Source organism: Psittacula echo (genome assembly GCF_963264785.1).
Source record: "Psittacula echo genome assembly, chromosome: 7".
Classification (NCBI taxonomy): domain Eukaryota; kingdom Metazoa; phylum Chordata; class Aves; order Psittaciformes; family Psittacidae; genus Psittacula; species Psittacula echo.
This window is the reverse complement of record NC_137740.1, coordinates 61,123,238-61,139,614: the sequence shown is the minus strand read 5'-3', so window position 1 is coordinate 61,139,614 and position 16,377 is coordinate 61,123,238. Positions and strand designations below refer to the sequence as shown.

Below are 16,377 nucleotides of genomic sequence, written 5' to 3'. Positions count from 1 at the left end.
CTCTAACAGGTCGTTCCCCAACCTGTACTGGAACCTGGGGTTGTTCCTGCCCAGATGCAGGACTCTACACTTTCCCTTGTTATATTTCATCAAGTTATTCCCTGCCCAACTCTCCAGCCTGTCCAGGTCTCGCTGGATGGCAGCACAGCCTTCTGGCGTGTCAGCCACTCCTCCCAGCTTAGTGTCATCAGCAAACTTGCTGACAGTACACTCAATTCCCTCATCTAAATCATTGATGAATATATTAAATAATACTGGTCCCAGTACTGACCCTTGAGGCACTCCACTAGATACAGGCCTCCAACTAGACCCCGCCCCATAGACTACAACTCTCTGGCTTCTGTCCTTCAGCCAGTTTGCAGTCCACCTCACTACCTGATCATCCAGACCACACTTCCTCAATTTAGCTATGAGGATGCTGTGGGAGACTGTGTCAAATGCTTTGCTGAAGTCAAGGTAGACCACATCCACCGCTCTGCCATCATCCATCCACAATGTTATTTCCTCATAAAAGGCTATGAGGTTGGTCAAGCATGACTTCCCCTTGGTAAAGCCATGTTGACTGCCCCTCATAACCCTCTTACCCTTGACATGCCTTAAGATGGCATCAAGGATAAGGTGTTCCATCACTTTCCCAGGGATGGAGGTGAGGCTGACCGGTCTATAGTTACCCGGGTCCTCCTTCTTGCCCTTTTTGAAGACTGGAGTGACATTTGCTTTCCTCCAGTCCTCAGGCACCTCTCCCGTTTCCCAAGACTTGGTAAAGATGGTAAAGTTTTAAAGAGGAGTTTCATTTAGATGCAGATTTTGCCTCTGCTTCCCATATGTCTTTGCTGCAAGTAACTTGCACTTTCAGAAGCTCAATCTGAAGCACCCTTCCCTCCAGTCCCGTCCAAAGACTCACTCCAAGTTCACCAAAAATACAAGTTTAAGCGGGTGTCTCCCTATCCTTACCCCAAAACCAACATATAAGCAGAGAGACAAGAGCCACAAGATACAAAACACATTCTGTAGAGAGCTTAGAGCAAGTTTCACACGTGGAGGGTCAGCATTGCCATTTCACACCTGGATGTCCCAGCACATGTTATCCCTGCACAGTCCCCTTGCTTGTTACAGGAGGTAACCCAGCATAGGAATCACACTTGAACTGCTTGAGTAACAAGGGCTGGCAAAGGGCACTAGGTGTACCTTGAGCCTTTTCTTGCAAAAGCCAATGACACAGTCATTTCCTGTGGTACATTACAAGTGGTATCCTCGCTTCATCATGCTACAGTCATGCCAAGCATGCAGTGGAAATGTAGCCAAAGACAGTTCAGGTGGTGAATCATTATCTGTTGCTTTCACGTGTTCTATTACAGGGATGAAATATACTGCCAGATTTGCAAACAACTCACAGAAAACAGCAACAGGAGCAGCTATGCTCGAGGCTGGATCCTTCTGTCACTTTGCCTTGGTTGCTTTCCTCCTTCAGATACGTTTGTGAAGGTACACTACTATCCTCTCCTAGAGCAGCTTAAATGCCTTAGCTGATCTGGTTTCTTGTGTATGTTGATGTTTTGATACAGATAGCCATATAACTGCCATAGCAGCTGGTGCTGTGATTTTAGCCGAAACCATCTCATCTCATATGCTTATCTGAGAATTTAAATTAATGACTTCTGAACTCACATTTAATTCATACAAGTTGGATTCTATTATTGATCAATCACCCCGCTCATTTTAGATCTGGAACCTGCAAAGAATCTGGCAAATTTTAACCTTCCCAGTTCCGCCTTTCCAACATCTAAAAGGTGTCTCCAGTTACAATCCTAGTGACTAAATGTACTCAGGAGACCAAGTATAAAATCACCCCCCATATTTTACCAGTTCTTACCCCACATCTCCAAGCCCTACAAAATCCGGGAGAGATTTGGTCTTTTTTCATCATTCAATAATTTCCAAATTTAAATGTATGATAAATCCACTTCATCACAGGAAAAAGAGACACAACCAACAATCCATGGCTCCAACGTGACATCAGCCTTCCTCCTAGACCTTAGAGGCAAACAGAATCCATACATATGTCTGAATCTTCAGCCTTGCTTTGACACTTTGGCTCAAATGATTAATCTAATGATTAAGCTATAATTAATCTAATAATAAATGCTGCTAAATGGACACTACTTGGAACAATCCAGACAGAAGCCATAGATATATTTCGACATCAGTCTTCACCCAAAGACTGTGAAGCATGCAGAACTCATGAAAGACATGACCATACTCTATCTCTAGGAATATTTTTAATCATTAAGATAGCCAGGTGACCAACCCATGCTGCCACTAAATACAAGTCCATGCTTACACCATGTCATCCAAGATATCAGAGCCACATGAACTCCAACAATTCAGTTTATCCGATCATTCTCATCCAATGCCCAATCTTAATCAGGGACTTGAACTATTGATATTGCCAGAGAACTTGGTAAAACTGAAAGTAACCATCATCACCAGTCCTAACCTGCAATTAGCCATCTTCCCATCACTTTTATGCCTATAAAATGCAAAAAGACTTCAGGCTCTTCAATCGGAAACACTAAACCTTGCTCTAACCTAATCATAAGAATAAAGTCTCCACTGTCTAATATTCATCATGTAATTAAACACAGTGAATGGACTGACACAAGTCTTCCTCTTTAGACTAAAAGCTCTGCAGAATGAGGTAAAACTTGGTGTCTCAATCCTCCTTTTTCAAAACACTAATTCCAAGCTTAACCTTTAATCCTGATGACTGTAATATATCAGCTGCAGACAGTTTCTTATGCTTTATGAGGATTAGTGTTTCCTAACTCTTTCTTATACTCTGCATATAGTACCTGTTGAATTTCATCCACCATGGGCCCACAGGCTATGCACCATATTGTGCTGAACGTCTGAGACGGACCTATGTCAATGGAGCACGAACTGAACCTCCAAGCTGGCTGGAACTTCAGGTAGCAGCTCCCTTTTTGTTTAATTGCATTGACCTCTGTTATTTTATACTGGATTTTGTTTACAAACCTGTGCTAATAGATCTTCCTAAGTCAAATAAAGGAAATCAATTGCACAAGGGGATTGCAGACCAGCTGCTTCTTAGATACACCTCTTCTGGCTATTCAGTTAACCTAAATCCAGTGGAAAATAGAAGTTAAAAGCTGCAGCACATGATTTGGAGGGAGATATCTTCATCCACTCGGGGCCCATAGGCCAGAACCACTTCCCAAGGGAAGCTCTGATGATCATTTGTAGAAAGAACTGAGCAGGGTTTATGCTTTTAAAATAGAAGGAGGAACGTGTATGATAGGGCTATATTGTCCTTCCCCTTCTTTTAAAAGTCACTCTCGTCATTAGAAGTCACACACATACACCCCCTTCAAGTGAAGGCCTCAGTTCAATTCCTTCCTAAATCTGAATGACCCAATTGCCTAACAATCTCCTTGGGCAAAGTACTTGCTGCAGGCCATCTCTCCACTGCTACATCTAAAGCTGTACCCAAAAGTCATCAGGCCCAATAAGACTCACAAGAAGTCTGTCAGTCTACACTGTTGTGCGATAATCAGATCCCCTGAGCTGTGGTGAGGAGAGAACTTGAGGCTAGTGCTGCTCCAGGGATATAATTTATATTTGAGACTCTCCATGCATTGAAGAAGCTGTGTGGGCACTGGAAATTCACTTACAAAGAGCTGACTAGGGTGTATAGTGTGCAGAACTCTTAAATCTAAATGCCTTCTTCATTCTTCACAGAAAACTAAGCTTTACCCATAATTTATTTCTCTCATTTAACTCTGACTTACAGGCAACAAAGCAGAAGAAACCCATTATGTTTAATGTCACCCTGATGAATGGCCAAAGCATCACTGTCCCTGCAGACTCTGCTTCCACTGCCAAAGAGATTTGTCAGTTCATAGCAGATAAGACCACACTGAAGGATGTGTTTGGTTTTTCGCTCTACATTGCTGTGTTTGATAAGGTAAAGTGTAGAAAAATAGAATGAAAGCTCCTTTCTCTTTCTGTGGAGTTGCTACTGTCCACCCAGCCTCATTGAGGACTCCCTCTGACTTTTAGAAGCATCCTCCATCCCAGTCCTGCGCTCAAACCAAATCAGTTCTGAATCTCAGCACCTGATAATCCTATTCTGCCTTTCTATGGCTAACAAATACAAAACTGCAAACCAGAGCTGCTCCAGCTTCCAACTTATTTTTCCCGATACCATCCCTTGTACACAAAAATTCATTTACCAAAGTACAACTTGCACATCCAACTGCTTACCTATGCAGTTTTTCTTGCTGTCCAGAGACCAGTTTTGGGTTTGTTGTCCTTCCCTCAGACCCAAAGCAGGCACGCCAATAAGCACGTTGTCCCTTTCTCCTAGGTCTGGTCACTGGGCGGGGGACGAGATCACGTCCTGGATGCCATCTCTCAGTGTGAGCAGCTAGCGAAGGAGCGGGGCACACACGAACGCAATGCGCCCTGGCGGCTCTACTTCCGCAAGGAAATCTTCACCCCCTGGCACAACTCCCAGGAGGATCCTATCAGCACTGATCTCATTTACCACCAAGTCATTCGAGGCATCCGGTTTGGAGAGTATCGCTGTGAGAAGGTGGGTCTCCTTCTTCATCCTCCTGAAGGGACAAAGCAATGTTAACATTTCCACGTAAAAAAGCAGGAAGACGAATGCAGTTTTAAAGTGGCTGTGGACAACCCTTCTCAATCTTAACAAACCCAGTCCAAGTGATTGTGCCAGCAGCCAGGCTGGCAGCTGCAATTCATTTTGGTTTATGTCTGCACCTTTCAGTTCATGTGGCACCTGGAGGCATGTCCAAAAGGGCAATGAAGGTCCTTTTAAAATATCTTTGCTAATAATCTATTTGATGCTATGATTGCGTGAAGATCATCTCTCCTTATGCTGGATGACTGTCATGAGTTATCCACACAAAACCGCAGCAAATCCCACTCCTAAAATGGATTCAAGATTGAACGAGGCTGTCAGGACTTTGTGACGTTTTTCTAGGTCTTGTTTAATGGATTGATTGTTTCAGGAGGAGGATTTGGTGGAGATCGGTGCAAAATATTGTTACATCCAATTTGGAGATTCCATCCACAATGAACTCGTGCAGAAGGTGCTCCATGACTGTATTCCAGCAAAACAGCTGAGGTCCAAGCCCCTGGAAAAGTGGGTGAGCCTTATAACCTATGCACATGCTAAGGTAAGAGATTTGTCTGGCACTGCTGGGTAACCACACTCAAACACCGGCTTCGGCTTTTTTCACCATTTCACTTGTTGGGTGAAGAAAGAAAAACATCTCAGCTTATATTTCCCAAATAGTTCAGTAGGGGAGCAGAGAACCTTTCCACTCACTCTTCCATGGAAGGCCCAACAGAGGGGTGAGGGGGGGGGGTGTGTGTGGAATGAAGAGAGTAGATTTAAATCTCCGAATAGGGTCTCTTTTCAGGCTCTCTATCTCCCATCTGACAGTTGAGTCAGGATGGGCATGGGATGGAGTATTGGTTTTCACCTGGAAACAGATTACCTGAATCATTTCCACCCAAACTGTGTTAGACTCTGAACAGATCAGTCAGTGGGGATTTGAGGGAAATGTGGAAACTACATGCCTATGGGCAGCTTCAGCTGCATGTGGCTTAGGCCCCTGGAGGCTGTTCCTAATTCGACTTTCTCCAGGTACCCTTGAGGGCTGCTGGGCATCTCTGGCATCAGGCTTGCTTTTTATTGTCTGCAGATCACGCAAAACAGATTTTACTGAGAAAACCTGCGGTCTCTTTGTATACTGCAGGCCCCATACACACAGGACCGTCTCTCCCATCAGACTGTGAAGGAGCAACTTGTCGATTTTGCTCGCTTTCAGTGGCCTTTGCTTTTTTCCCGGTTCTTTGAAGTCACAAAGTTTTCAGGTAATACCTGAAGCCTGGGAGCAGAGGACAGATCTAAGATCTATAGAGGAGGACTTGATAGCGTAGGTAAGGTTTTTTATTGCATTTTCAGGTCCCAGCTTGCCCAAGAACCACTTCATTGTTGCTGTAAATTGGAAAGGTATCTGCTTCTTGGATGAGTCAGAAAAGCGGCTCCTTGAGCTGACCTTCCCAGAGATAACTGGCATCCACACCAACAGGTGGGCGTCCCAGAAAGACAAGATCTGAAAAAGCCTTCTCTGCCCCTATCAGAAAGGATATTCCATGTAGGGGGGAAGTGTACTTTCCCTGCTGCCCCCCTAGGTGATTTGATCTGAGCCTGGAAAGGTGGTTTAGCCTCAGTCTGGGAAACAGAAAGGGACAAGTTCTGGTCAGCCTGTAAAGGAAACATTGAAATGACTGAATCTTCCCAGCTGTTAGAAGGGATGATGATCCTGCTCAGTCAGAAAGGTATAAAGGAAGCACAGGCATGCATCAAGACAAGAATGGCCCAAATAACTAACATAGTTAAGCCATCATCTGTTGTGCATGTTGGGAGTTTATATACTTCTCAGGTGTGATGGACCTGAACAGGATAACTGAGGGAAAGAGGGTAACCATTGGTTTGCTCAGGGCACACATCCTTGCGTCAGATCACTCAGTGATTAGGATCTTACATACACAAAAAATACCACTGTAAGGACTGCCACAGATTTAATCTGTTGCCCAGTTGCTTATTCTGTAATGAAGCAGTTTTGTACAAACATGATGGACTCCAGAGTGGACCTGAACCACTTCAGTCCTTCACACCTACCAACTCATGAGAAGGCAAATAAAGAGCTACCAATACTCACTGTGAGGGAGTTGTCTGCAAGGAGATGCAGGTGCCTTGGCTGTAATTGCAGGTGTGGCTGTAAGTCTCTCAGATACTCTGGTAACAAACTGTTCAATACTACATAGGGCAGTGAAGACATTTGGACAGACTTGTACTCTCATTACACTTCGTGCCGAGGAGTTTGTCCTGACATCTGTAAACAGCGTTGTCATTGCCGAACTGGTGGTCATGTTCCTGGAAGGACTGAAGAAGAGATCACGATTCGCTGTGGCAATGCAGGAGAAAAAGTCCCAAGGTAAGTCTCATAACTTTTCTACAGGGTAGGGAAAAAATCTTGGGAGAACACACGGCACTGATTTGAAAGAGCCTAAAGAGAAGAGGGAGAACTTCAGCAAGAGCCCCTTTGCTCCGGGAGGGATGCTCAGTGATCAGCACAGCAATACCTTTGCATACAAATTACCTTTCCTTCCTCCTTCTACTTCTTTGCGTATTTTATTTAGATAGTACAGTGTCCAACAACTCAGCCTGCTTATAGTAGGAACTGGATCTAGGCTCCCTGGAAATAGTTTCTGGAAGAACTTCAGAGAGGTGGTAAACTGGAATTTTCTGTGGAATACAGTTGGCTGGAACAGACAAAAGGGGATTAAAATGTAAACATTAACTTCACCTACTTAGAGCTACTGCGTTTCTTTATATGCTTTGCTACCAGTTCTACACACAAGGTCTCAGCATTCATTTGAATCAAATAGAGTTTTGCCATTGCCCTCAGTGCATCAATTTTGGGCTGTCAGAGGAAATGTGATTTCTCTGAAGTGTTACTAGATAATTAGCTGTATTTACACAAATCACTTACTAATTGAAGTCAGGCCTTCAAAATACAATTCCCTTGTCTTTCACGTTGCAATCCCTTTGCATTTTCTTTGACTGTCAAGCCTGAACAGTACTCCCTTATTCTGTTTCCCAGAAGACCCTGCCATCCTGTCCTTCAAGAAGGGAGACTTGCTAATCTTCACCGAAGACAAAAGGCTGGATGCAAACTCTGGCTGGATCTGTGCCCAGAATGAAAGGACAGGCAAAACAGGGAATGTATTTTTGGAAGATATCTACATCATTCCTTCTCTGACAAAACCCTCTAGTCAAGTACTGGTAAGACAAGCTGAGCACTCCCTTTGGAGAGACTGGAAGATAAATTAGAACAGTGTTAAATACGATTAAATTTATAACTGAAAGTCAGTTGTTCCTCCGAAGTCAGATATGTTCCGTACCTCCCATTGAAGCAAAGCATTTCATTCTGTTCTATCTGAAAACAAAACTAAACATTGCCAAAACTCTACGCAGAACACTGCACTTACCCAAAAGCAATAACTCAAAAAACCAATTTGTTCACCATTAGGGATTTCAGTGCCTGGAATCTGAGGCAATTCCTGGAAATGGGTGTGCAGTTGAATTTTCCTGCATTCACACCAGGCTTGCTTGGTAATGGTACATCTCAAGGGAAGCTCTAAGTGCAGATAGTTACTTTAAAAGAATATTCTTTTTGAGGGAGTCAAGGTTTCCCATCGATCACTCTGATAACAATTTTATCTTCCGTTTCAGAGATTCACTATATTGGATACAGTACTAAGAAGTAAAAAGCTGAAAATGTGAGGGAAAACACGCTAGTAATAGGCAGGTGGATTTTTCACAAGTGTTGGGCTTTGGATAATCACATACACATCCACTACTGTTTGGTCTATGGAAATTACTTCTTTAACTATTTAAACCATGTCTTTCTTGAATCTCTGAAGATGCTGCTTAGGGAACAGAAAGTCTCCTCTAGCACAGAGTGCCCAATTTAGTGCATATATCCTGAATAACACCAGACAATCTGTGCAGAGACCTGCGTCCATGTGACATCTCTACGTGGCTGTGTCATTCCAGAGTTTGCTGATGATGACTCCAGACCAGAGGAGGACAGCTTCACAAAACTCCTACATGGATGAACCTGATGAAGAAGATCTCAAAGTGAAGCCTTACACCCTAGAGGAGTTCTCCTATGAACACTTCAGGTGAAACTCCCTGTGTAGTGTGCACCCTAGGAAAGTTCTTACTGATCTTCAGTGACACTTAAACCCTAGGATGTAATGGCATCTCCGTTTTCTGATGGAGATGCCAATTGTTCCCCATAATGAAGTGTGACTTTGGATGCGTAGAGTTTCTGGCACATGGCCTACTTGTATCTTTTATCTGCAGAAATGCAAAGGTAAGGATAGAAGAACTCCAGCTGGTCTTGCTTCTTTCCAGCAGGTGATATTCTTACTTCTCACCCCTTCTTCAGTACTTACCAGCTGGTGAGGATACACAACATCACAGGCCTTGGACAGCAAGGGAAAAATTAGTCTTCTAAAATCCATGTTCTGTTTTCAAGCCTTCTCCCTTCTGAATCTACAAGAAACTACATCTCCTTGTTGATATGAATAATGAAAGGAGATAGGAGATCACTGTTTTGAGAAAGAACATGACTACAGAAGTCTATGTGATAGTGACCTCCTGTGTTCACAGCAATACCGATTCAGTAATTTTGTGTTGCCTGCACTTGTCTTTGTCTTCATTCAGGGCTCCTGAGAAGGAATCCATCAGCAAAGCTGTTCTCCAAAAATCCCGTGGGCGCAGTCAACTGTGGGCACATTCTAAGGAGCCCTTGAAACAGCCCTTGCTGAAGAGAGCATGCACAGACCCTGATCTTCGTGATTTGGCTTGTCAGGCCTTCACTGATATCCTTTCACTCTTCTCTTTGGGACCTGAGAACACTCAGGGGAAGGAGGAGCTAGCTGCATCCATGAAACTCACCTCCATTGAAATAATACTGCATCCACATTACAGGGGAGACACGTACATCAAGGTGGGGGGTATCAACTCTGTTTCCCTTATCTACAGAGGAAAGGTTCCGTTTCTGTTCCCTCCCAATGCTCCTCAACTCCTGCTGGCTCACTTAACTGAGAACGTGGCCTTTGGAATGAGTGAGATCTACTGCCCAGAGCAGTAGCTAATATGCCCAGAGCAAGCAGCTAATACAGTACAAATCACAGCCAAGCAGTGACTGCTGCACAGGGAAAGAGGGTAGTGGACAGGAAGGGAATATATTCCAGACCCTCCTCTCAGTATTTGCCACTTAGATATCAAAAGAGTCTCAAACATGTTAGGATCCAAGTGAGACTTCCCACTGACCTTCCAAAATTGGTCTGTTTTTTTCTTAACAGCACATTCACCCATCATGAAATTCATGGGAGACTATCCCTCAAAACAGGTGCACTCCTCTGTGGAAGTCACTGACCAGATATTTGTAGCAGCTATCCAGGAAGAGATCCTGCGGGATGAAATTTACTGTCAGATTATGAAGCAACTGACTGAGAACAGAAACAGGTACTCACCTGAGTGCAAGCACCCTGCTTCTGCAGAGACAGGCTCAAATGCAGGTGGTGAGGAGGAACCTCAGCTCCTCATGGCAGTGGGGTGGTGGCAGAGGGGAAAGCTGGCCAAATGCTGGAGGGACGCCTTCCCTTCTTCCTTTTCCTGGGCAGTGCTATGGGGCTCACCTGTGCACAGCACTTTGGACTACAGACAGGCCACAGAGCACGAATGTCACTCTTCTCCCTTGAGCTGTTGCTTTCCTCCCATCAGCATTCAATGCTCACCTCTGAGCAGTATGACGTGAGGCAAGCAAGGTGTTACCAAAGCCTTCTTACTCCCAAGGCAGTCTGTGGAGTAAATAACACACTGCATAAAGTTCTTGCATGCTTTCAGTGACTGCTCTGCTAGGCCCCCATTGGTTTGCAATTTTCCCAATGACAATATTTCCCTCCTATAAGCACAGAGTTCACACTAGGTCTTTTATCACCAGTAAATACTTTGGAGTAGTCATGTTAATTAGTTTATACAACTGCCTTGCAGAACAGACTGGTTACATGGGCCCTGCCTATGTGTCAGTCCCTGTAACAGGCTGATGTTTTCTTTCCTCACTCATAAAATGCTAATTTGACCTACTTCGAGGGGAACTGAATTGCAAAAGGAAGTTTAAATTAGTACTCATTATTAACAAAATGGTTTGTTTCTAGCTGTATTGCGTCACTGCAAAACTTAGAGAAGGAGCTTCCATTTGGTTTTCTTTCTTACTGTTCCACAAATATTAAATTTAGTGGAACATTACATATGTGCCTAACTATTAAATAGTGAATTTCCTTCTATGCACTAAATCTTCCAGGCTATTTAATGCATAGTCTGTAACCATGGTGCCAGTGCCATGCCTGATGCACTCTACCAATTTAGCCACTGTTTTGAGGGGGGTCACTGATGCGGAAAAAACACTGCTTGAAAGGCAGCTATTTCCATGTATTTTCATTAGAACAGCCGGAGCAACAAATCTTTCATCCTTCCCAGGCTACTGCACTGTGGACCATGTCCTGCTCTCAGATAGACACAAACACCACAGATCTATAAATGGTATTAAAATAGTGTGTTTTCATGTGCAAAATCAGAGAAATAAATGGGAACAAGGAAGCTAGGACGTCCTCATTCAGCAGAGCCTGGTGCCATTCAGAGGCAGACCTGCTGACTTTCCCAGCCAAAACCACTTCACACCATTAAACATTTCAGAGCAATCCCTGGGACACAGCTGGAGTGTGTTCTGCTCCTGGTTTAGAAGGTAGAATGACTGACTGCTTCCTTGCTGCACAGCCTTTCTTACTGGTGAGGGTGAGACGTCGGAAGAACTTTGACTGGCAGATTTCACAAGTCCAGAGGCTGAAAGAACTGGCTTTCTGCCTGAAAGTTGTACAGACTTCATCTGGTGTGTTTAAGAACTGTACCTACCTCATTACACAATACCATCTATGTGCTTATATTTCAGAGCATGAGCATGCTCGAGGGAAAGTAAAGATGCAAGTAAAGAGCAAAGCTGTCTAGCACAGAGGGCAGGTGAATATGAACAGCTGATAAGGCACAATCCAAACGCATGTGTGCTTGAACAGCATATTGACAGTGGCTTTCCAAGAGGATGGCACTGGGGCCACTGCTGCCAAGACGAGTGTTAAACTGAAGCTTATGTTTATTCATGAGCTTTGCAACTGTCATGAATATTTATCAACCAGGATTTAGCATTGTCTTCACATATGGACTCTGGCTGTTGCACAGAAAATCACTGCCAGATCCCATGAGAAGGCACTGTTGATTAGCAGCTCCCTGCTGAACAGCAGCACATACCATTATGGGAGAGTGTTTGTTTCTCTTCCCTGTAGCTGGTGTGTGGTCAAACAAAGAATTATATGTGGCTAGAGCAGAACCGTTTGCTTTGTGTTCACAGGTACAGCGTGACCAAGGGCTGGCAGCTCCTTTGGCTCTGCACTGGCCTGTTCCCACCCAGCAAGTCACTGCTCAAACATGCCCAGAAGTTCATGGAGACACGTCAGAAAGAAACGCTGGCCCTGGAGTGCAGTCGGAGGATTCAGACAGTGATGAGGTAAAGGATCTGGCATTCCCCACCCAAAGGGGAACAGGGGGTCCCATATGTCAGCCTGACCAGACTCACAGGGAAGTCTGCTGCCTCCCTGGCACGAGGGTGAGGGACTGCACCAGAAAACTGACTTACCTGGTCCGGCCCTGCCACTACTATCTTTTATCAGTCTTCCATGTGGGCAATGAGGACACCTCTTCAAGAAGCCCGACGAGACTCAAGAAGTACTTCAGGGCCTTGGGGTGACTGGTGCATGGTTCAGGAGCCCAAGTAGCATTCTTGTCCCTCCTGCCAGTCACAATCAATGACAATGGTTACGTCAGAAAATCTCACTAATGAGTTCCTAGCTCTGTGACTGATGCAAGCATCAGAATTTGGGGCTTTTTGACCATGGATCAGTCTACATAGCACCAGGCCTGCTGGCAGCAGATGGGATATGCCTGTCCCAAAGGGGGAGAAGGATTCTAGCCCAGGAGCTAGAAGGGCTCAGAGAGAGGGCTTTAAACTAGGTTTGAAGAGGAACGGGATTAACACCAGGCTCGCTAGAAATGAGCGAGGGGCTAGCATGGCACAGTTGGAGTCCAGATCCATAGGGCAACTTAAAGGCATCTATGCATTCTCTTACAAACTTTGAACTAGTAAGAGGGGTCTGTGTCACAGTTACCAACATTATAACAAGTTCAGTATCACACATCATTACTTAACTCCCAGAGCTGGGTGTGTTGGTACAATGAACATGACACAAACAGGGAGAGTGGAAGAGCTTACCAGGATTTCAGGAAGCTTCAGCTAAACTGTAGGGGGAAAGTTTCCCTAGATGCCTTCAGGCACTGGAATTACCCAGCTTGACACTCTGAGAACAAGCTTAACCCCAGCCTTCCTGCTTTTGATGCTGCTGTGAGTTACCATGTTCCTGCCATGGACCTCTTCAGTAAAGAAGTGCCCGATGATTTCTCCCTCCTGCTCCTCCATCCTCCCCTTTCTCTGAGGCTGGGCCCTGCTTTTCATCCGTGAGCCCTGTGGGTCAGGCTCGAGAGGAATGCTAACACAGTGGCTGTCTCCCTTTCAGTGGATGAGTTTTGCCACTGCTGAGAAAATGCCACTGCACATTGAAATCACTTTTGAAGTGCCTGAAAAATGCATAGCGAGGAATGCTATTCATTGTTTTTTTTCTATGGAGAAGACTGAAAATTTCCTGCCTCCCTATATCATGTACTATTCATGCTGTAAACCCTGTTGAGCTGTACAGAGCTTCTTTAGAGTGGGGAAACACAGAAGAAAAAGCAGAATGGGCTGTCTGGGAGGAGAATTCTATCTGCTAAACTGCCCCAGATCTGGAGTCTGGGGGATGGGAAGAGGAACAAAGACAAATTTTGTTGTCCTATGATTAAACCTGCTCTGAACAGAATATTGCAATTGGAAGTGACCTGCAATAATCATCTAGTCCAAATTCTCCCTGCAAGTATACTGCTCTCTTTGGAAAAGGGAGAACAGGCAGCTCAAAGGCCTGACCTACAATATGTGGAGTAGAAGCCAAGTGAGCCCTGGGGTACACATTTTCCTCCATAAAGAGCTTTACAGCCTCATCCCCAGACTCCTGGCCAGGGAACCAAGGAGCACCCTGATGAGTGTTAAGCAGGACTTGCCTTGGCAACGAGTTCCTAGCTGAGGCTGCAGCCAAGCTGCTGCACCTCCTTCGTCTCCTATGGCCTCTCTTCTGCAAGTCCAGGAATAGATGGCTGAGTAGGGTAGGTCCACACTCTTTACAGTGCCTGCACAGAACCAAAGCACGTGCTGTTTAATTTGATTACAGTCAGGCCTTCCTTCTCCAAATGGAACTGCTATTTCAGTTAATGGAAAAAAACCTACTTTTCAACTCAAGCTAGATGCCAGACTAAGCTCTCTTCCGGAGAGAATGGCCCAGTGTGAGAGAGGAGCTTGGCCCATAAGCTGCGGTGTACAAAACCTCCAAACAGCCTGCTCTGTGCCACTGAGGGCAGGAAAATACCAGCCCCAGAAGGTAATGTGCTAGATTTGTTCTCATTTTAACTGTACCAAGGCATGACTCAGACTTCAGAGCCAGTTCCTTTGCTTTGCTCCAAGATACAATTTCAAAGAAGTGGGATTGTACAGCTTAAACTCCTTGAGTCAGTGATTACATGCCAGCTCTTATATAAGATGTAATGTTTCTAGCAGCACTCCAAACTTTCCTGGGACTTGTCTCCTGAGCTGTAACTCATTTTGTATCTGAATGCATCTTCCTGCAAGAATTAAATAAAATGTATTTCTCCTTGTGGCCACTATCCTCATATTTCAATAACAGTAATGAAAAATGCTGCTGAATACATGGGTATTTGAATACATGAAGGGGTAATGGTACTGGCTAGGAAGGTGCAACCTATTAACGTGACCTCCTTGCAGAGTAGAACAGACTTTTAATATACATGCTAACAGGACCCTCATTTTCTTGCTGTTAATACAGTGACGTTTGCAACGGGGTGAAGGTCCAGTGTAGCCTGCCCCATCACATAGTACTAGCATTCTGGGGGGAGTCTGTTGTTTGGATGGGACACTGTTGTTCAGCTCCTCAAAGATTAAACACCCAACACTGATCTTTGTTGTGGTGATGGTGGCATTTTCCAGGAGTGGCTCCAGGAAGTGGGCACCGCATCCTGTGGAGGTTGAGGCCATCTTACAAAATAACACTAAGATCTCACACAAGATCTGCTTCCCCAATGAAACAGAAGAGGTGAGAACTTACTTGTTTTCCCAGCCATGATGTGTTCATGCGGGAGCATGTTTCAGGGCATTCTGTTTTCCTGTTTCTTCCTCTTCTCTGTGTAACGAGAGCCTTGTTATCTCACAGACATTTGATGTGGGAACAAACACCAAAATCCGCACTCTGTGTCAGAACATCGCCTCCAAATTGCAGCTGAGCTCCTGGGAAGGTTTCAGCCTCTTTGTGAAGATTGCAGACAAGGTAACACTTCTTGACTACTGTGGGGTAGCCAGACTGCCCCCTCCTCTCTTACTTACCAGATCACCTAAGCAACCACGTATGAAGCCAAGCAACAGAGTGGGTCATTAACTGCTTCTGTCTTACTAAGGGAATACAATCTAGACTCAAACTTTTAGCACCTGACAATTACTTTGGGTCTCTCAAAGGGGCTGGATGAGGATGCAGAGTTTCTAATAGCCAATCAGTACAAAGGTAGTACTAAAACCAGAGAAGACAGACCAGTCAATTGCTCTCTAGTTTCTCAGAAGCTTGAGTTTGCCCGAGCTGAAGCTTGGGTTGGCTGCCTTGCTGAAGAGGTCCCTTCTCTGGAAATGCGATCAAAGAAAAAGCTAACCAAAAGGAGTTTCTCATGTGCTGTGCTCCTGAAAAGAGGAACCCAGCATGTACCAATCTTTACAAAAAAGAGATGGCTAAGAACAAGGCAGGCATCTTCAGCTTGACTTCAATAGGCAGGTTGGAAACTAAAAAGCAACAGAAGTTGCAATAAAAATCCCTGTTTGAAATGTAAATAATTTAAGACATTGTCATCCTATTTCTTTCTTTCTTTCCCCTTGTCTGCCTTTCTTGCCATAATTATGCTCTCTCACTGTAGACAGGGAATAAAAACACCCTCAGCTTGATGATTGGGTATGTTGGCACAGGCAGTACTACGTACGACCTGCTAATCCCTCCTTTCTCCCCTTCATTGCTTGGCCTCTTCCAGGTGATCAGTCAGAACGAAGCAGACTACTTCTTTGACTCACTAAGGCAGGTGACAGACTGGAACAGGAGGAACAAACCAGGGAAAGATGGTAAGGAGAACGCCAGCCAGCATGACAAGAAGGTGCATGAGATGCTGTGTTGAACTGGAGAAGCAACAAATTTATCTAGTAGGATTTACTCCATCTTGGGAAGTGTGTGGCAGAGCCTTATTGTATCTTTTTTGTTTGTACATGCATGGCTACTGCCTGCACCAGCAGTAAGATCCAGTGACCTGATGCAGCCAAGCACTGGCTATGAGAAACACCAGAACATCTTGGGTGGCATGGTTTAGTGTGGGGTGTCCCTGCCCATGGCAGGGGGGTTGGAACTAGATGAACTTACGGTCCTTTCCAACCCTAACTATTCTATGAT

The 16,377-nt window shown here is 44.7% G+C and overlaps 1 protein-coding gene across 1 annotated transcript in view; it reads left to right on the top strand.

Moving 5' to 3' along the window:
* The window catches only part of MYO7B (myosin VIIB), a gene marked incomplete at both ends in the record, with an annotated part of 47,433 nt that overhangs the window by 26,171 nt on the left and 4,885 nt on the right, over window positions 1-16,377 (top strand). The window contains 16 exons of the mRNA XM_080623928.1: window positions 1,359-1,485; window positions 2,850-2,969; window positions 3,812-3,985; window positions 4,388-4,615; window positions 5,055-5,222; window positions 5,808-5,925; window positions 6,017-6,143; window positions 6,883-7,052; window positions 7,722-7,903; window positions 8,678-8,805; window positions 9,353-9,510; window positions 9,997-10,159; window positions 12,096-12,251; window positions 14,889-14,994; window positions 15,112-15,225; window positions 15,968-16,055. Of these exons, the coding sequence (XP_080480054.1) occupies window positions 1,359-1,485; window positions 2,850-2,969; window positions 3,812-3,985; window positions 4,388-4,615; window positions 5,055-5,222; window positions 5,808-5,925; window positions 6,017-6,143; window positions 6,883-7,052; window positions 7,722-7,903; window positions 8,678-8,805; window positions 9,353-9,510; window positions 9,997-10,159; window positions 12,096-12,251; window positions 14,889-14,994; window positions 15,112-15,225; window positions 15,968-16,055 (2,327 nt within the window). The remainder of the gene's footprint in view (window positions 1-1,358; window positions 1,486-2,849; window positions 2,970-3,811; window positions 3,986-4,387; window positions 4,616-5,054; window positions 5,223-5,807; window positions 5,926-6,016; window positions 6,144-6,882; window positions 7,053-7,721; window positions 7,904-8,677; window positions 8,806-9,352; window positions 9,511-9,996; window positions 10,160-12,095; window positions 12,252-14,888; window positions 14,995-15,111; window positions 15,226-15,967; window positions 16,056-16,377) is intronic.